Below are 22419 nucleotides of genomic sequence, written 5' to 3'. Positions count from 1 at the left end.
GTCTGTAAAATGAAGATAACAATATTGATAATGACATTATTGCATTTTGAAAAACCACTTCAAAGGTTGGATGAAAAGTGCTTTGTAAAAGCAAGGAACTTCTGTCATTCTCTCACTTGTGGATGGCCTGAATAGCTTTATGACCTCTTTCATTATAGACTTTTCCTTTTCCTTTTCCTTTCCCTTTCCCTTTCCCTTCCTTTCTTTTTCTCTTTCAAAATAGAAGAGGAATCTGCTATGTCTGAACATAAAATGGTGTACTTGTTGATTAGTATTTTATTATAACTACAGGAAGAGCTCTCTTTAGAAATAAATGGAAGGTCATAGATAAGTATATTGACATTCTGGAGATGTGACTTGTCTTTCTGGTTTTGGTGAGAAATACATCTTGGCTTGATGGAAGGATTGCTTATCTAAAGCTTATTCACTTTCTTTCTAACTATAACTTCTTATCTAATAAAAAAAGAAATACCTCTAATTCAGACCTGCTTAATGAGCAAGTCAAGATGAAAGACTTCAGTAACTGGAGTGCCACCCTGATGTTAAAAAACAAACAAACAAACAAACAAGCAAACAAACCCCAGAAAATTAACAAAAAAATCCAGATAATTTTGTATACTGGGTCTAGTTGTTCAGAGTTAATTTTCTTCATAGAAGCCCATATGGTACTGTGGTTTGGATTTGTGGCTAAAGCAGAGTTGATAAGGCACCAGTGTTTTGGCTATGGCTGATGAGTGCTCGCACAGCATCAGGGCTTTCTTCCCCCCTGCTGTGTCCCCGCAGTGAGTAAGCCAGGGATAGACAAGAGGCTGGGAAGGGACAAAACCTAAACAGCTGACTCAAATTGATTGATAAGTAACAATTCTCACAGAGGGCATGTCAATGAATACGTGTTTGAAAAAAAAAAGTTTTCTATATAAAACCTTTATCAAAGATTTATCAAAATTTACTGATCTTCAGCCCTGATCACTTTTTAATCTTTTAATAATGATTTCTATTTGTTTGTTTTAATTTAGGCTCTCTGGAATGAATATACCTCCTCCAGTTATCAGCAACAAAAACTGGCTCAGACTGCATTTTGTAACAGACAGCAATCACCGATATCGTGGATTTAGTGCTCACTACCAAGGTACATTTAAAAATATATTCTTTTGTTGTGTTTTTTTCTGTTAAGAAAAAAAAAGTGGCTAAAGTTGTGTAGAAAAAGGGAAGGGCCGTTTTAAAAAATCCTCATAAAGGCACAGTTTTTATTTTCATAAATGATAAGTTCAGCTGTGCAAGCTGTTATATCAAACTACAGTATGTTAGAGTATGGATAGTGTATTATCTAGTGTGTTTAAATACAGTTGTAAGAAAGTTAAAGCAGATATCTACTTCAGTTTATCCCATGTAAGTACTTAGGTTTTAAAATGGTCCTAATATTCTGAAAGATATTGTGTAACAGATACAGAAAGAATGTTTTTATCACTAAAATATATATTTGCCTCTATGGTTGTGTAAGTCTTGTTTGTAAAACAGTGAGTAAGTGTCTATATACTAATGTAGCATTTAATCATTATTATCTCTTACTACCTATTTCTGAATGCATTGTGCTATTAAGGGTTTAGTTAACCTATAAGATTCTTATCCACTGTTTTTATGAACAAGCATTATTTTGAGTAAGAGTGAAACCATATGAAGCATTAACTTGGGAATATCAACATTTGGAATAAGGTTGTTATAATGAGGAAGCGCTAATGAAAACTAAGCTTCATTAGTATATGGTAATACTGTCTGCTTTTTCACAAGCATTACTGTAAATATTTTTCAATATCTATAGTGTATTAATGGATCTTCAGGGAACAGTAATCCTTTTTGTGCTTTTGTGCTTTTCCATTTCTCTGATGAAAAAAACCATGGTATTTCAAATTAGATTTATGTCAGGAATTTCTTTTACAGTTCTCTATAGGAAATTTAACATAGGAGGAGATCAGCAGAATCTGATGAAATTAATTAACTAATGCAAAATGTGCAACTAATAAAAGACTAATTTATTTATGTAATTGAACTTTTATAATAGAAAGCTTTTTAGAACTCTGTGTTACTGCCTCAGATAACATATTCTAAACAAGAACAGAGGAAATTTGATTAGTATTTCAGCAAATATTGTATATCTTTATTTAGACTTCCCAAGTTCATAGATGTTCTGGAATGTGTATTCTGACTGAATTTAGGTAAAAGGAGCCTTCCTACTGTAGCTCCAGGGCTGCTATAACTGTCGACGAAAGTCACTGGTTCGTTTTTTGCATGGTATCCTTCATACCAAATGCAATAAACCACACTTCTTACTAGGGAATCATTAGCTTAGGGGACTGTTAAAAGACTTTATTAGATCCTAGCCCACAATTGAGAAACCATGTGATAACTATTTTTGTGGTTTCTGTGAAGTAATTTGAATTGTTGAGATGTTCATTTTTTAGCTACTGAGAAAAGAAGAACAAACTGTATCCACACATACTTACTTTCCTGAAAAAGTGTGAGGTATTATGTAATGAAAGAGAGGAGAATTTTGTTTATTTCAACATGTGTTTTCCGTTAAGTCATATAAACATGTGATTTGGTAGGTGTGGGATATTTAAATATGTTATGCATCTTATATTTCTCTTTACCACCTAAGTTTGTAGTGATTACATTATGCTTTTTTTACCATTATTTGGTTTGATCATCTAATTTTTAATGGTATATTGCTGAATGTATGTTAAAGTGTACTCTGCATTAAGTTGTGAAATGGTGCAGTAGCCCACCGTGCTTAAAATGAAGAAAATATCTTCTACAACGGTTCAAAAAAATTTGCAGGCAGTAAATACTTCAGCATGAAGAAGCATTCAATGTGCATACACACCCAGATACGATCATTAAAAATTAACCTTGATTGTAGAAAATGGAAAAATGCATTGTCAGGTAATAGTGAGGAGTGTGTCTGGGTTGATGGTAGGATAAAGGAGAGAGTGTGAGGAAATTTAATAATCCTATTAAAAATCTTTCATATGTTTAGAAAAAAAAATGTATAGCACAAAACATTTCAGTTTTTTAAGAACGGAAACCTTTTTTTTTTTTTTTTTTTCAATTACAGACACCTTTAAGCCTTTCTCTTAAGCCCATTTTCAAACAGTAATTTTACTGGTCCACTGACATGAGTTACCACAAAAGCTGCCAGATAACTGATGAAAATTAAACAAAAGTATTCCAAAGAGCCATCTAGTACAGATACATGTGCCTGTTTTTCTTTTCAGGAGTTTATTTCTGCATCACTTTGAGAGGGTGTCAATCCTTTTAATAGCCTATATTATCACTGTACTACACTGTACTAACTGTTGTGAAAACCCACTCTTTCCTCTGCTTAATTAACATAGATATTAGTGTAACTTCTTGCTGACTTCTGTCCTTGAAACTTAATTTTTCCTACGTAGTACTACTGTAACCAGAATTAGTAATTTCTTACCACTTCACCTACTTAACTTTCTTTATTCTATTGTTGAATCTTCTGAAGGATCCAGACTCCAAATTCTGAACTTCATAACATTGCGTAATTCTTACTCCATCACTACATGGCACTTCAGTACTCTTTTCACCTATTCACTCCCTTGGCTTGCTGGTTTTGTTTGCACAACTGCACATTTTGTGCTAGTATATTTGGGTGGTGGTTTGATCCTGAGTAGCAGTGAAGCATCCCCACAGCTGCTCTCTCATTCCACCCCCACAGCAGAACAGGGTGTAAAACAGGAAGAACAAGAGCGAGAAAGCTTGTGGGTTGAAATGAAGAAAGAGAAAATCACTCATCGACTACTATCCTGGGCAAACCAGTCTTAATTTAAAACATTTAATTACTGATTTGAGTGCTGGGAAACAAAGACAAATATTTAAAGAATTAAGGAAACCGTTCCTCTTTCTGTTTTCAGGCTTAACTTCATTCCATTTATCTTTCTTTCTCCTTTGTCTACACCACCACAGATTATACTTTGTCTCTTTGGTGATGTGACAGGCAGTGCAGGAGGTTCAGGTCAAGATGTAGGAGTTTCTTTCTGCTATTCTTGATGTCTCACTCTTCTGCCATTCCTTCCCTCTTACTCATTTCCTCAGCTCTGATGTGGGTTGACGATGGGCTGCAGTCTTTTTAGGGAAGAACCGGCTCTGGTGTGGTTTATCTGTGAGCTCCAGTCCCTTTAAGGGTGTTACGAGCTCTGTAATGGAGCACCTGTGCTCTGACCTTCTCCTTACCTCTCAGTGTTTACAGCCTTTTCTTAAAGATATTTTCACAGATGCCACAAATTCTGCTGATGAGCTCACTTGTGTCCTGTGGTGGGTCCACTGCAAAGCCAGGTGGAACCAACTGTGACCAGCATGGGGCAGTCCCTGACCTCTTGTCACAGAGGTCACATGTGAAGCTTCCCTTTGGCTCCCTAGTACCATAACCCCCATGTTTATACCTATTAGAATCTGAAAAAAGTACTTGTTAGTTGTGTTATTCAAATAAAAGAAAATAAACAAGTCTTGTGGCCACTTTTCAGGCAGGATATGAAATAACTAAATCTTATTCCCTTCTGTTCTCTTAAATGTATGAATTTATTTTTTTAAGATTCTTTTTCACAAGGCAGCCTCACGTGGCCTAGCTTCAGTGTAATGTCTGAAGTTACTGTCACCTAGACATTTGAAAAGAAGACTTAAAATGCAAAGTCTTAAAATCTAGCTGCATATGAAAAAAACCCAAAACATTGAACAGAAAAACTAGGGTATTATATAATCTTTCATAAACATAGTTTTAATTTCATTAATTATCATATTTTGCCTAATTTTCTCTTTAAGGCTTCAGTTTTGCAAACACCTCTGAAAATGTTTAAATTGGCTTATGCAGAACAAAGGAAATTTACTGAGGTACATGCAACTGTGGAAAACTCTTAGCTTCATATAAGTACATTGTCATGCAGGTTATATGTATTCATTTCTTTTAATAGGCATTTTAATTCATGAAAGGTATTGAATTATATAATATTTGAAAGATGCTGGTAAATTATAATTAATGATATATTATAATTCGGTATATATGTTAATTAGAAGAGAATCGAAATATTTCCCTACCCAGGTTGTGATGTCATAACCGAGACACGCTTATTCTTGCTTGTTTGATCACCCTTGCTTCAGCACTTCTTTCTCTTCACTAAGGGTACTTTGTCTTGATGTTTTTTTGTCATCACTACTTTGCTAAAACTCCTTTTGAATTAGAAACTGCTGGCTGAAGTAGAACCAAAGCTCCTTTGGATCTTCCTGAAGCTGCTACCTCAGTGTTTCTTGGCACTGGTAATCCTCCTTTGCTGTTTCTAAAATTAGTTGTGCTTTTTTTCTCCATCCATTTGCAGTTCCTGTAAAAGTTCCTTTTGCTTGCTGCTTTCTGTTGGCTACTCTTTGCACTCCATCACTTATGAATGAACCCATAATATTATCTAAGTGGACAGAAGGGATTAAGCTAGCCTCACAGCTTCCAATCTTACAGGGTGGCATGCACAAACTCCAGTATTCTTTAGATCAAGCATACCTGGACTCTAAAAGCACTTTTGGAAAAGAGGTTTTCATTTTCTGATAGTTAAACACCAATTTAAGAATCTGTAACTTTGCTAGCTTTCAAGATCCAGCATCCTTTCTCCCTTGCACTCTCCCTCATCACTTAAAGCTCTGGAAGGTTCAGTAGTAGCCCTGTACTAGTTATTTATTTCACTTGTGAAATCAATTTCTTAACTTCTTTTACTTCATTCCCCCTTCCCTTTACCTCTGTTTAAGCCATCTGCAAACTACTGCTTCTAATATGAATAAAATTGTATCAAATGTCGATTAAATGCACAATCACATCTGTCTTTCGTTAAGAATCTTTGCTCATAGGAAAATACAGATGAAGAGTTGAAATATATCCATAAGCTTTACAGAATCAAATAAAATTTAGCTGTCATGCTCATGTTGAAAAGCATACAAATGGTTACTCTGCGTAGTACTTGACAGGCAACTATGTAGACCTGAAATTGGATAAATGGCAGCACTTTCAATGTGTGATGCGATATGGAGAAAACTGACATTGAAAAGTTTTCTCTTCCTCAGCTTGATTTTCCATTGTTCTTTTCTTTTTCTTTCTGTCATTTTGTATATGAATAGAAATGTATCTTCATTCAGAAATGATTTATAGAGTTAGACTTTTCTTAGATTTTTTGTTGGCTTTGCTTTGAGAGAGACTTTGAAGCAATTTGTAATCAGGTAAAGAGCAAAAGTAAGTAGTACTAAGCCGCCTCAGAACATCATGGCTAGAGTTGCCAGAAGGGGAAAACTGTCTTTAACGCTTTTTTTCAGAACATCTAACAATTTAAACTAAATTTGTCATTCATTCCTCATCTCAAAAGCTATTGCAATGAACAGTATACAGTACTACTGCAGGAAGACTCGGCAGTCGTAACGAAGTCTTAGGTGAGATTCAGCTCCAAGACACCAAAATGCAGATGTCTCTGTATTGTAGCCTATAGCTTTAGACACTTATAGGTATCTAAATACCCATTAAAGTTGGGGACCTGTAGGCCACAGTTCAGCTCTACATGGCACTGATGTATGAAATCACCCAGGATGTTTTTATGGCAGTGGCAGGAGTGCAGAGGCTCTTCTGGCAGACAAATCAAGGTGTTGCAAAGCCGTATGTTATGATCCAACACAACTGCACCAACCCAAACTGTGCAGGGGCAACTGAATCTTCCCCATACCTCACTAATCCTGTCAGTGCAGGTTACAGAGTGATTTGGCTGACCGCAAGGTAGGGGTTGGGTAGAGGTGCTCTAGATCAAATGAGACATCTGCATGGCATTGGCAAATTAGAATCTACAGGAGACCATGCCATTCTGGCACAGAAACTAGAAGACAGGGAAGAACACCTCAACTGCCAACAAACAGCATATAGGCAACTATTATGTCCTGTCCAAGGTGTGTATTTTCTGATTAAATAAAACACTACATTCCACTGAGTACACTGACTAGATTTCCATTTATTATAATAATTTATATACCTAGTGCAACTATAGACACACAGATGTAGGTGTCTTAATCTCAGGCTGAATCTCACACAATATGGCTACTTATTGAAGTGGCTTTTTACTACCAGCACACTCATGGGCTTGAGAGTCCTGGGGAAAAATGAAAGTGCTGCATCAGTTGTGTCACGTCTACAGAACTCTGCTACTTAAATAAAGGCTGTGCCTGCTTCTGATTAGGACAGTATAAATAAGTTGTTGGTTGCATTGGTAATTTACTTGACGGATTTTTATTTTTTTTTAGACAGATACTTAGTTCTTAGAATTGTAAATCTGTGACTTTTCAGACCTTGAATTCCTATTGTCAAAACAGCCCAAATGGCTACCTGATTTTGCAATGGATGGAGGAAAAATGAACCCTCTCTTCACAGAACAACAGAAAATTACTAGAGTTTCTCAGCCGATTTTTTTTCTTTATTTGCGTCGAGGCATAACAAGAACTTCAGTTGCACACATTGTCACACAAGTAAATGTATTTAGCAGATTGTTGTACTTACGGGTCTTTTAGCTGTGCTTCATCTTATACTGAGCTATACTTTCTGAATAGATGATTTTTCACCTTTGCACTCTTGAGATGCCTTTTATTCACAACTATACACCCACACAATGACAGCACACAGAATGACATTGATTTTGCTGTAGTCAAGTCAGAGAGGAGAAGAATTGCTGCATTTTGTTGACCCTCCCGCGTTTGGAGTATTTATTTTTAGAATTCTCCCAATCATAGGTTTTGATAACACCACTGTTCAAACTTAGTTTAGTTAGTTCTGATACTGTACACAGATGCAGAAAGATCGGTTTCTAAAATTTTAATTCACTTTTTTCTACTTCTCATTAAAAAAGTCAATAGTTAAATATGAAAACATGGTAGTCTGAGTTAATGTTTAAATTGATGGATTGTAATTTACTTCGGAAATAAGTGTTAAGTGATGCAGTACAGCCGCCCTCCCATTTTTTAGTGATTTAATAGATATGTCTTCTTAATTTCATACTTGTCCTAAAGAAGAACCTCTAATGTTTTAAGTGTTCAAACATTTTAATATATTTCTGTTTCATTTACTATTCTACACACTTATGTTCATTGTTTACAAAAGTGCAAATGACAATTTTTTATGTACTACTAACTGTAAGCAATTCCATATCTTCTGTAGAAGAGGAGATTATCTAAATTTCAATTTAAGTAATACTTAGAAAGTATTTTCCTTGTTTAGGTCAGGGTTTTTTTGGAAGTTCAGGAATTTATAAATTGAAATGAAAACCAACATTTCGAACAACGGTTAAAAAAAAAGGAAATTAGGATATCCAACAGTCCCAGTTTAAGAAAAGAAAAAAAATATTTAAGAATCAGTGTGGTTTTAATTATCCTATTCACATGCATTTGAATATAAAAATATTGTAATAAATATATACAATATACAATTATATTTATAGTTATATATAATTATACCTACAGATATGTATGCATGTATATATACATGGAGAATCCTTTAAGGAAACCAACTAAAATTCAAGAAAAATTAACTCCTAACATAAATATTCTCTGGCAGTAGAACTCTTCCAATAATAGTACATAAACTGTAGATTTTATAGGACCTTCAAAAGACTTCATTTTTTGGTAAGGTCAAAACATTAATACATTAACCTGTTTATCTGTATGCTTCATGACCACCAAACAGCGTAATATATTGCACTGATGAGCTGTTCATGTCAAGATGATAAAACAGCTGAGGAAAAAACCTGGAATAAAACACTTGTTTACGTTCAGAATGTTTAGTGGTATTGAGATAAAATGTTGGAACACTGTTTTCTCTTTGAAAAATGTTGACATTCAAATGCTCCCATAATATACTTGGGCTTTTTCATTAAGGGACATGTTTTCTGCAGCAAAAATTATTTTGTCATAATCAAAAGTGATAAGCCATTCCAGTTAGTTTTTGAATAGTTTTGACCATTATAAAGTTTACTGGACACTGAAGAAAATTAACCTGCAGTGGTCTAACTTTGGAAAACAGATTTTAAATGTTAAAATGAAAATTATCGGTGACATCAGATGTATTAGAATCGTTTCTGCAAGATAATTTACTCCTATTTCTTGGAGGGAAGTTTCTTCTTATATCAGCTCAGAACTTGTATTGTTTCAACTTATACCCTTTCCTCTTGTCCTCTCACCTCATATGTGTTGGAAGGCTCCTTTTAGGCTCCCCCTTAAAGCTCTGTTCTCTGGGCTGAACAAGTCCAGCTTCCTCAGCCTCTCCTCACAGGGCAAGGGCTCCAGTCCCAACCACCTTGGGCACCATCTGTCAAAATCACTGCAGTTTATAAGGGCCCCTTCCTTGCAGTGAGCCTTAAACTGCACACGGAACTAACAAATGCTAAAGAGAGGTGAGGATAATCCCTTCCATCAGTGTATCAACGATGCTTCTGTTAATGGAGTTCGGGATGCTGTTCACCAGGATGCACTGCTGGCTCAGATTCATCTTGCTGTCCAATGGAACCCACAGGGCCTTTTCAGCAGAAATGCTCCCCAACCAGTCAGACCCCAGCCATTCCTGTTGCCAGGGGTTGAATTTGCCCTCGTTTATTTTCATAAGATTCCTGTTGGCTCTTTCTTCCATCCTGCAAGCCTGCTTTCAAACATATAGTCAAATCCCTCCAGTTTGGTGTTACCTACAGACCTAAAGAGAACCACTCCATAGCCTCCTCCTGCTGATCATTTCTGTTGTCAGTAATATCAGAAGGTCTTAGGTTTTAAGGTAGTCAGCATATTAAGACCATTAGTCCTCAGGTTCATACTTGGAGTGCTTAAAAAAGCACTTCTTAGTGCTTTTTGAACTCAATGTTAAGAGTAGAGGACAAAATAGAAAACATACTGCTGTATAAATCTACCTGTGCCCTGAATCCTCTTGTTGCTCTGGCCTTTCTGCATTTCAGAAGAATATAGCAAAGTTCAAGAAGCTTCAAACAAAAATAGCAAAGATTATCAAACACATGGATTAGTTTCTGATTGAAAAGTGATTTACTAGTGTAGGACCCTGCTACTTGGAAAATAAATAGAGCTATGGGAGGAGGGGAGATACACAGATTAGAAAGTCATGAATCGCAGGGATAGTAGTGAAAATAGTCATTATGTCTGTTTTGGATGCCAAAGCTGAGGTGCATACTGATGAAGTAACTTGCCCAAAGTCACCCAAAAGTAGTAGCAGGAGTAGGGAACTGGGTCTTTTGAAAAGTAGGTAACGCTAACCCTTCCACTTTTCACAAAGCTGGCAGAATTGCTTAGGTGATGCTTATTTAGTTTATAGTACTGCCTTGGTGCACTAGGACATGTACAAATACTTGTGAAGAGAATCCCTGAATTGAAGGTCATATATTCAAATTAAATAAAGCTGACACAAGTATAAAAGGGAACAGGCATATTGACTCTCTGAAAGTATAAAATACTGCTGTTTTTTCTACTCTCCTTCACCTGTCACTCTTTGTCTTCTCACGTAGTAAATTTGGGATTAAAGGCAATACCTTTAATTCCTAATATATATGTGTAGTGTATAAGTGTAACATATAGGCAAATCGTGTATGTAGGTTGATAACTAAAGCTATAAGAAGAAAGGAATTCTGTTCATTTCTGTACAGGCTGGTGTTAGGTAGTTTGTCTTTTCATGAAAGAGATATAAAAGCCACGTGTTTAAATAATAATATTCCCCTGAAAAGTTCTAAAATCTGTATCTGTTAAATGAAGTAATGATCAAAAAAATTACAATTATCGTCTTGAAGGAAATTTCAGTTTTAAGAAATTAACCTGCTGCTGTTTTTTGAAGCCATTTGTGCATGCTGTTTTGACAATAAGAGTAAACCAGTCTGTAGTAGTTAAGCTAAGAATCATTCCGCTTCCCAGTGACCCTAATGGGAATTTATGAATATTAACCAACATGGAAGAAATCAATCCTTTTACCTCTTGCGGAGGCTATCACAATGTTGTTTTTTGAGGGTTAATTGACATTTAAGTAACCCATGGTCTTTGTACAGAGGTAAAACACTCCTTTTTGTATTCATCTTTGTAATCATCATGTGTTAGATTTAGCGTGGTGTGTTTTGGTGTTTTTTGAAAATGATTTTTAATTCTTATTTCCTGAGGAAATGAATGCACTCAATACTTGCTGAAAATTCTAAATCACTGCTATGCAGTAACTTTTTCTTAGACATGAAAGAAGTTACTTTGGAACTCTGTAAAATATTTCAGAAGCTCCTGCCTCTACAAAGATGATCATAATGCCATTTGACTTAAGTGAAGTAAATATCTAGCAATGATGGTAAAACTATTCACAGTTTTGACAGAAGCCAAATCCTAAGTAGAAACAACTAGAACCTAATGAGAGACACAGATAACATGATATCCTGTAAGCATCAAATAGAACTTCAATTTAAAGAATGAATATTTCAATATTTTTCAAGACCCATTCTGAAGGTTTCTGATGTCTTTCATAGTTACATTTCTGAGAAGAGAAAATTTGTAATGGATATTTTTTTCCCCCCAAAGCAACCCAACAAAACTTCCTGGCAGTCAGAAATGCTCACGTAATTCCAGGAAAGGCATGTTTCATACAAATTGGTTTCCATCAAGATAAGTTTACTTAATTATTCTCAAATCATAGCACTATGTGAGTTAATTTTTACAGGAAAAGATATGAAACTTGTTTTAGTGATGCCTTTTCTATTTTTTCTGGTATTAATCCCAGTAATATTTAAGAGATAGTTATGTCAACTTGTTACCCACCAAGGACCTTGAATTCTAAGAAATTATATGTACTGCAAGGATTATTACATTCCTGTGTAGAAAAAAATAAAATCTTCTGCAGGTAAAAACACAGAGAAACTGTCCTTTTTTATATTCAGGAATTTATTTTTCCTCAGAGATATTAAAAATGGAACATTACTCATATAAAAGGCATAAAAATAAATTAACAGAAATAAATAAAATTGCAAACAGAAAAAAAATGAGCATAGTGATGATCACAGCATCCCCAATAAAATTCTATACCCCAGAAACCCATGAATTATTGCATAAGCTATTGATGTGGATTTGGAAATTGGTGCCTTTTGCACAAGAGAAGGTTTATAGAATATTCATATTCTGGTATTTATGATGGCGCAAAGAGCATCTAAATTCTGTATAGTGCATCCTGCTTTCTATTATTTTTTATTGTGTCAGTGGTGAACCTTAGAATCCTGTAAATTGAGTCTATTGACTTCTGTTTCATGTATTTTCTTAGATTGTCTTTTTCCTATCTCAGTAATATCAGTGGGATTCAGAGAGGAAAGCACATGGAGCTACCTCATGTTCTCTACAGTACCTTCCTGTCAGGTGTCTGATCCTGGCATTAGCATCAGTATGCTGGAACATTCCATTTTTATTTTGATTTTGAGGTGTCTACATTTGAAAAGTATCATGACTCTGGTAGAATGAATTAGAAAGATTTTCATTCTTTATATGCAGTATTCTTACATAATCTCTTTAAAAGAAAAAAATAAATTCAGTAGCATCCTAAATTCAGTGCAGCTTCAGCCTTTAATTTGTAGTTTTCCAGACTAACAAAAATACATGAACAATTCTGCACAACATCTTTAAGTCTTTTTCTTCTTCCACTGTTTGAAATAACTGTTATATGGAAAGCATCCCTCAGTATCTTATGACACATTAAAATCAATATCTGAGGTAGGAAGCTTGGACTAGTTGCCACATTTCAGCCATGATTCTATGGGCTGTTACTTACGTGTTTTTTCAGTTAAACAGAGTAAACCTTTTTACTGTAAATGTGATTCAAAAATGGAACAAGTTTCCCAAGAAGGTTGTAGGAGTCTCCCTGTAGAGGCAGAGGCTGGCCATGGGCTGGGCACTATTCTGAGCAACCTGCTTTAGTTGGCCCAGCTTTTGCATCCCTCAGTATCTTATGACACATTAAAATCAATATCTGAGGTAGGAAGCTTGGACTAGTTGCCACATTTCAGCCATGATTCTATGGGCTGTTACTTACGTGTTTTTTCAGTTAAACAGAGTAAACCTTTTTACTGTAAATGTGATTCAAAAATGGAACAAGTTTCCCAAGAAGGTTGTAGGAGTCTCCCTGTAGAGGCAGAGGCTGGCCATGGGCTGGGCACTATTCTGAGCAACCTGCTTTAGTTGGCCCAGCTTTTAGCAGGTGGGGTGGACTAAGCAATCTCCAGAGGTGCCTTCCAACCTTAACCATTCTTGAAAGTCTGAAGCGTTCAGGTATGCTGAGCAACCAGTCATCTCAAAATTTGTCCTCCTTAAGTTCTATCAATCAGCTGCCATTTCTGAAATGAAATTGCTATATTTTTAGACATGCCAAAATATCTTTCTCCTGTAGAAGATATCTCTCCTCTGTGAACATTTCTCTGCATAACATAATACACTGCTGAGGAGAGACACTTGCAGTAACTGAGGTAGCTATTTTGGATATTAGTAACCATTTGGGCTCTTGAAAGAGAACTCTATCATCATTGCATTGTGGTGCAAAACTGCCTGAAATGCTCATTAAAGCAATACATATGTAACTCTTTCAAGAATACATTTGAAATTTATTTTAATGTGTAAGCATTTAGCTTAAGACATCTTGAAATTATTGGCTAATGGATCACAAGGGGCATCTCACAGAGAAGCTTTTCCTGAGGCAAAGCCCTTGTGTTGCACTGGATGCCCACTTCATAGCTCAAAAGTTCTCTTACTGCCCACTTGATGCTGACAGCACATAATGTTCTGCAGGAATAGCTTTATCTCTGTAAAGTCTAAGTGGATTTTGAATCAGTTTTTGTACTGAAGGAACCTTCTTCCTTCCCTGAGAATTGTTTTCATCTCACTTAGGACTTGACCTTTCTTATAAAGTATTATTTTTTAGCCTGTCCTGACCTTTTAGATAAAACCAAAAAAATAAAAGATGGTACAGTTTTATTTATAGATCGTTCAACTTTTCATTACTTTATAATTAACATTGACTCTGTTTAGAGATTGACTTCATTTATTTATTCTGAGCGACGAATAAGAGACAAATAATACTTCTTGTTAAATATAATGCTTTGCTTTGCTCATAGGCATTGTATTTTTCACAGTCATTAGGAGACAGTAGCTGTCAGGGTGCAGCAAGGGCCAACAGCTCCCTGGGGGCTGGTGAGCTGGGGACACAGGGCATCTGCATGGGGGCCTGCAGCAGAGGTCATCAAACCAGTGCTGGTCCCACTGCCTCCAGCTGGGGAGCAGGGCAGGCTGGGGGGCACGCCTGGGCATCAGACACCTCCATGGGACCGGGGACACGCCAAGGCCAGGCATGGACATTAGTCCCATGGTCAGGCAAGGCAGGGCTGTCGGGAACTGAGGACCAGTACTGTGGGGGTGTTACTGGGACAGGGACTGATGGCCTCAAGCCAGGGGTCCTGGACTCACGGCATGGATGGGGAGAGGCCCAGGGGAGGCTGGGCACTGCTGTTTAGGCGTTAGAATCCTTAGAGCCCTGACAGCCATTGAATAGTACTTTGGTGGTATAAGATACATAATTTATTTTTGTTATACAAAACTTTATATCTAAAGTTAGTTGGATTGTAATGCACTTTTATAGTATAATGTTAGACACAGAATCTTGTTATGGCTGAAGGAAACGTAATTTATATATGGTTAACAATTTATTGTTATTCCAATTAAATTTTTTACAGTCTGGTAGTCTAAATTAGCTAATATATAAAAGTCTCAATAATAGTAATACACTTATAAAAGTTAAGAACTGCCTCCCTGCTCTGCACTATTTGTCTCTTGTCTTATTTTCCTGCTTTTCACTGTGCCGCTGGGATGAGGATTACAATGAACTGGTAGCATGAGAGGGTCTGTGTTGGTCAGAGTGTCATACTGGTGGTAGTGACAGGGCCGGAGGTGGCTTCCTCTTCAGTCCTGGAGTTCAGTTGTTTCTTTTCATATGTTTTCATAACACAAGCTATTTCTTTCTCATTATTTTTTACTAAAACCTGAAAGATGCACATGAGTCTCCTTCAGCCTTAATAAGTAAAAAGGGCTGTTGCTTGCTATATGGTGACTATGTAGCTTTATCAGAGCTTTACTGTATGCAGTATTCTCAGAGCACAGCATTCCTGAAATAGAAACAGGTCAGGATATATTCACTTGACCACTGAAAATTATCAAAACCAGTGAAAATAACCTCAGGCCAAGACAAGCCTGCATGGCGTCAATGTAAATCCTGTGGCCTTGTATTACTAGCCAAGGATGTAATGGCAAAATTACACTTGTTAGGCTACAGTCTTCAGAAATTCTGTATCATTCTCCATTAATTTTGCTAGACAATGGTAGAGTAAACAATGGAAAAGATGTGTTTACGTATTAAGATTTGTATTCCTTCCTGTGTAATGAACATATGCAGCCTTATTTTAAGCTAAACTGGCATGATACCTTTTCTGCAAGTTTGTCATTTGTCAAGCAAACGACCAGTCTTTCTAAGAACTTCATATTATTTCTCACAAGCACTAATCTGTTTAAAAAAAATATAAAATTATTAGTTCTTAAAATTATCTGTAGTGAAGATTACTATATCAGAGACATGTTTGGAGTCTTAAATTACTTTAGTAATCTTTAGTAATAAGTTTCTGTGATCCTTGATGCCTAACACTGGATTTAGAATAGAAAATGTGGGCATTTAGCCTGCTTAGAGCAAAGATTAGATACCTGACCTAGATACCTGAGAGTAATGATACAAAGATTTTTTGATATTTTGAGTAAACGAGAGTTATTACTGGTTTTATCATTCTTTTTTTTTTTTTTTAACCATGTATCTGAACTTCATTGAAAAACTAAAAAGTAGGAGTGTCAAAGTCATATCAATATGTAGTCTTTAGCAAGTATTGCTCTATCTGGAACTGTATATTTGATTTATGCATGCTATTTTATTTGCTTATAGCACTGACCAGGTATTAGGCAATATTAATAACCCTTTGGCAGTGAAAGGGAAGTGTGATTTTCATTTTGTTGATAAGAATTGAGAGCACCACAATATAATGGTAACACAAGAAACAGAAAATGGAACCTTTATGTTTTAAATTTATGGAAACCTCTGATTACACGTCCATCATACATGCTCACATCAAAATATTTTTTAAAATGTACATATAAGATTTTGTGATAGTTTTTAACTTGCTCTAAAACCCTTTTGGTTTTGTTTGGGGTTTTTGGTTTTTGTTTTGTTTTGGTTTGGTTTGGTTTTGATTTTGATTTTCAAGCCAAGTTATAGCACACATACCAGCAATAAATTAAAGTTGTAACATTTCCCGTGTTATTTCTTGGTTGTTCTGCTTAGAATCTTGAAGAGGATGTTTACCAAAACTGTCCAAATATCTAGTCATTAAAATCCCATTCATGTAGGAGCAGAGCAGCAGGTTCTGTTCTGGTGTGTGGCCCAAATTAAGCGTAGTGGGTTATACTTCACACTGCAGAATGTATAAAATGCCTGCAGTTTCCTTTTGTCCTAAGTAGTTCCTGGGACAGAAAGAAACAGCTCTTTTGTTGCAGGGTTGCTATATACAGTGCTTTTTACATAGTCCGTACACAGTCTTGAAGATGTGTCTATTTGATGTTACCCTATCCTAAAAAAGGATAAAAACATCTTTCTGTTGCCCTGTGATTCTCAAGAGCAAATTGCAAACAAAATAAAGATATAAGACAATATTGGCAAGGCTTTTTAGTTGAAAAATACAATAAAGGTACTCTTTTGTAAGATGACTACTAGTAAATAGGCCAATAAATGTGAATACTTTCCATTCTCAGCATTTTATCATTCGTATCATAGATTCCTACAATATTGCTGAAAGACTCTTGAAAAATTTATAAGGTTCATTCTGTTATTATGATTTCTATGATTCCACAGATTTATCTTGCATTGGTGCACTCGTCTTTTGAGATGAAAGCAAAGTATGACTATAACTATGCAACAAATGACCATATGAAAATAATTATTTTCTATTTCAAATCACCACTTTCTCTTTTATAAATATTTATTTGTGTTAAAATTTGGTTTTGGTTTTGGTTTTTCTTAAAAGTAATGGGCCTTTAAAAAATTATTTTCTCACTGAAGTTAAACCAGTTGAAAGAACAGTATCCATACGTGTGCCTATGTTCATAATTTTTGTGTTGTTGTTTTTAGTAAACATATATTACTGGAATAAAATCTATTATTAAGATCGATATGTGTAAAAGAAAAAAAAAAAACAAAAAAACAAAAAAAAAGTGGTAGTTCTCTGTCTATGTCCTGAGTTTAGTTAAGGCAATATAAATGATGTGTTAAAGTGTTAGGAATTTCTATATTTTCAAAAACTAGAAGGTTGATTTTATCTGGGTAGAAATTCAGATTTTCAAATGTTATCAGTTTGATAAAATTAAGTTACATAAATTTATCATATTTTCAGTATCCACTTAAAAAAACTTCCAGGTGATCCTAAGTTCACTGAGAGAAGTATCTGGAAAATCATGGAGATACACATTTGTATGTACTGAAGGATGACAAATGTCTTTATCACCTGCATCCCTGAAAATTTCTGGTCAATGCTTAAATGTTACTTTCAGGCTGCTCTGGTTTATGCCTTACTGCAGAGTTGATTTACATTTAAAATTAATACAAAACATCGACACAAAGAGAAGAAAGAAATAACAATAAAGTGGTTGAAAAAAGAGAGACAGAAAAAAAAATGCCAGTGAAAAGAAATCATTAGAGAATGCAGTAATGCAAAGAAGTGCCTTCTGGTACCCAAAAGCAATAAAAATTAAATTCTGAATCAATTCACCAAAATTGTGGACAACATGAAAACAAAAGGACAAAAAAAAAGTACATATATTATACTTCTGTCTAGACAGCTCTTGGACTCTTTGCTATTTGGATAAATCCAGGGATCATTGTCTGTTTGGAATGAAGTCTAGAATCTTTTTTTGAACTGGATTTTTTCAGTCATGTTTTTCTCTAAATCCACAGTTTTATTTCCTTCCTGAATATCGGGGAACTGAAAATCAGTTTGGGTCAGAAGAGTGTTTTATGTCAGCCATTTACCCTGATTTTATATTCTAAAATGTACCTTTGTGTTTCGGATTCCTTTCTTTTCTATTATTTACTTGTTAATCAACAGAAGCAACACTGTAATTTGGACTTAAGAGCAAGTAAAAATTCTAGAAATTTATGAAGAATAAAAAAGAGGTTTGTGAAAATAATAAGACTGAAAGGACATCTAAAAAATATTCTAAGAGTCAAATAAGTTGCTATATGTACACTAACTAGAAAATTCCTTTACCAGATCCAGAATGCATTCTTCTAATTAGGTTTGTGACTTTATTGGAAAGTCTTGCAGGCAGCAGATATGTAATGACAGAGAACATCAAAGAGAACAGTTAATTACGATATTTTGTTATCTAAAAACTCCCCTTTCTTAATGGGAAACACCGGTCATGGCAAAGTTAGTTAACTATGGGAAGATTTTAAATAAGGATACTAAGTCAGTCTTGACTGAAAGTCCTTGAACATCTGAAAGAAGAATGAAGATGGAATATAGTGATTACTCTTTTTTGAAATTCTATGTATAATTGTAACCTCCTCCTTTCTTCTTTAATGAAATGTGCATTTTAATTTTGCTTAAGACTGTCAATACTTCTTTCTCAATTACCAGTTGCAAAAGGATAGAGTAACTTACTTCTGGATATTAAGATGCACAGGAAAAATCCCAAGCTGACCTCATTAGCACTTTCCTACAGTGAGTCCCATTTAGGGTCATTTGCATTAATGGAAGTCTGTGGTTGGATCATATGTGTCACAAGGACTAATAAAGTCCTGCATATTGAATTCTTCCTGAATAAACAAGATAGTGCATATCCCTATTTGCTCTTGCATTTTGAACTCAATTTAATTCTGAGGATTTAATGAGCAAAACTAATTCTAATGAATTAGAATAGCTGCCTTAGATCCCATTTATTTGGTCTTATGAACAATTTGCCAGTTTTCATCTGCTCTTCCACTGCTGAAGTTAAAACCAGGTAAATGTAGAGGATAGTCATAAACGGACCGTACTCCACCTCGAGTCCAGTAACATGCGGAGTACTGCAGGGGTCCATCCTGGCACAAATTCTGTTCAACTTGTTTATCAATGAGCTTGAATCAGTGACAGAATGCAATCTCATTGGAGTTGCAGATGACACTAAAATGTCAGTCAACAGTCAATATAATCAAAAACAAGTTTGCCATCCATAGAGACATAGACAAGCTGGAGGAATAGGCCAACAGGAATCTTATGAACCTCAGCAAGGGCAAATGTAAAGCCCCGTACCTGGGCATCAAGAATCCCCGGCAATAGAGTGGCTGTTAACAAGGAGCTCTGCTGAAGAGGCCCCGTGGATTGTGGTCAGACAGCAAGCTGGGCATGACCCAGCAATGCATCCTGGCAGCAAAGAGGCCCAACAGCATCCTGAGTTCAATCAGTAGGAATGTCGCAAGCAGATCAAAGGGAAGGGTTATTGTACTTTACTAAGTGCTCCTGTGACCATGGCTAGTCACATGATAGTGCACCAAATTTTGGGCCACATGACAGGAAAGATGAGTTCTTTGCTTGAGCAAACTCAGTGGAGGGCTACCAAGATGGCTGGGGGCTAGGGCACTTCCTCTGGGACGAGAGGCTGAGGAAGCCATGCTTTTTCAGCCTGGAGAAGAGGAGAAAGCTAGTAGCAGCTACCAAATGACTGCAAAGGGGTTATTGAAAAGACAGAGCCAAGCTGATCATGGTGGAGCATGGTGTGAGGATGAGGGACAACTGATAAAATTTGAAATGAGATCTTCAGGCCATATATAAAGAGAAACTTTTCTTCTGTGAGTGAAGATGTATTTGAGAAAATTGCTCAGGGAGATTGTGCAGTCTCCATCCAAGGAGATTTTCTCCAGACCTGACCAGATGAAACCCTGAGGAACTGGTTTAACCTCATGGCTGACCCTGCTTGAGGTTGTCGTGACAACAGGAGACTTCCTAAGGTCTATTTTGCCCTGAGTTATTCTATGATCCTTGAAATAAGAATTGTTTTAATCCCAATGTTTTATGAACCCAACTCACACTACAGAACATTCACTCTTTTTTGATCTGTTTTGTTCCTAACCAGCACGGTATTACTAAACAGTTGACGAATAAATAGTATTAGAACATTTGTTTATTCATCAGTCTTCTCTGAAATAAAAGCAAATTTAGAAAATCTTTAAAACTTCTGCTAAATACTTAATTATTAATCAACTCCTTTAGTTGCATTTCAGTCATTTAATGGTGGACTTTTAACTTAGTCAAGTTTTACTGGACATGTTTTCAGGTTTTGGAATTATAGTATTTGGCTTGTAATAACAGAAGTTACAGTAACATACTTTATGTCAAAGCTGTAGTTAAAATGGCATTGCATGGGAAATAGTTTCTTTCAGTCCAGTCGATGGTTAATATATGAAAGCATAGGAATTTTGTAATTTCCCACTGTCTTTTTAATTTAGTGAATTAATTCATTTTCCTCGAAATCCTGTTTGAATCCTGCTAAAACATTGTATTTTGTAAGAAGGAATGGCAACTAAACATTGACAGTTCACTATGTTAATTTTATGAAAATACCCCAATCTTAAATCATGTGTTCATGCATGTTGACTAATCATTGATGCTTTACCTTGTGGAAGGTTGTGGATACAACAGCCACCGCTGAAATCTACATCTTAATCTGGGATTGAACACAACATGTTAACATAGCATAGAGCTCAAGATTCTAACATGAGCATAAAACTCAGGTTTTCTTGTCTGAAATTAATTTATTTTTGGTTAAGAAAACAACTTATTTCTGAAATGTGTAGAGCTTCAAATTAAGATCTATAACAGGAATCACATTTGTCTGATTCTGCTTTCCAACACAAAGGAACTACAGTGGCTATTTTTTTCAGGTCTACAGTTTCTAAAAACTGTTACATTTTAGTTTAGTATTGGCACATTACTTACCACTTACATGAATACATTTTAAATATCTGTACTGATTAGAGAGGGAAGATACATGTATTACCTATTTTAAGGAAGGCCTTCCCAAGTCGTAGTGTTCTAAAAGGGAAGAAAAGAAAAATTAAAGAAAAGCATTTTTACTGTACTGGACACTATTTTCTGCCTTTTTTTTTTTTTTTTTTTTTTGCCGGTGAATGTTTCTGCAAAGTAGACAAAGATATTAACTATCTCCCTAGATTATTTTATTCCTTTGGGGATTACTTGTAAAAAGTTATTACATTAGGTTACTTTAAATGAGAACTTCCACTATGAGTTTATCTGGGGTAAATTTCCTTTGCTATCATGTTTACAGCAGGAACCCTGTGTATAGTCGTAGCATATTGCATATGCAAAATGTGTGCATCTAGCACAGATTCATAATCTATTTTTGGAACTTTGTCTCAGGCAAATGTCAAAGGATCTTGCCTCTTTCCTTTACTAAAAATGATCCTGGAATCCGAAGCAACCTCCACTCCTGTATAAATAGAAAGGCTTATGGGTCTTCCATATGTTTGCATTATCCAAAGTTTCTGCAGTTACAACACTTTCAAGTAGTGTTCATTCAGAGTAGTTTTCTGAACTGAATTGCTCTGTAGATCATCAGCTTGATCGCCTTCCTCTACATAGCTATGAATTTTTATCTGTAAATACTGCTTCAAATCTTTCCCCTCCTAAGCAGCCTAATTTGACACATGAAAGGTCCTCAGTTATACTGATTTCAGTCTGTTCTCCATCCACAAGGACTCACTTAGAGAAATGGTTGTCCAATCTTGTAGGTCTCAGACTGATTTAGTCTGGGCTGGCCAGGTCCACTTTCTTTGTGAATCCATGCCCCGAGCAACAATTTCTTGCCTCCACATCCTTATTGCTTCCTTCTATGGTACAGCCTGGCAGTTCCCCAAGACTCAAATTTTCTCAGTTGCTGACTGTGAATTCAAAGTGATGGCCTACCTCTGAGCTGACTTCAGCTGACTGAAAATTGTTGGTGTAAACTTTATCCAAAATGCAAAACAATCAGTCTTCCTTTCCTTCTTCTTTTACTTGTTTTCATTGTGAGTTTGTCTTTTTTTTTTAATTACTTGTTTTCTTAACCAAAATATTAAAAGAAAAGAAGGGGGGTTGTGCAATTTCATATAAGAAATTACAATTTTTCAAGTAGTCTCTTCAGCAAAATGAAAAGATTTGACTGCAGATGACTGAGGTAGAGTATATGTTACAATACATGAAACACATAGGT

The 22419-nt window shown here is 35.6% G+C and overlaps 1 protein-coding gene across 1 annotated transcript in view; it reads left to right on the top strand.

Annotated features, from left to right (window-relative positions):
* CSMD3 (CUB and Sushi multiple domains 3) overlaps positions 1-22419 on the top strand; it is a 600957-nt gene that overhangs the window by 233045 nt on the left and 345493 nt on the right. Inside the window, exon 6 of the mRNA XM_014965576.1 lies at positions 1017-1129. Within this exon, the coding sequence (XP_014821062.1) occupies positions 1017-1129 (113 nt within the window). The remainder of the gene's footprint in view (positions 1-1016; positions 1130-22419) is intronic.

Source organism: Calidris pugnax, unplaced genomic scaffold (genome assembly GCF_001431845.1).
Source record: "Calidris pugnax isolate Ruff unplaced genomic scaffold, ASM143184v1 scaffold41, whole genome shotgun sequence".
Taxonomy (NCBI): domain Eukaryota; kingdom Metazoa; phylum Chordata; class Aves; order Charadriiformes; family Scolopacidae; genus Calidris; species Calidris pugnax.
Note: the sequence above shows the minus strand (reverse complement) of the source record. Positions and strands in the feature narration are given on the sequence as shown.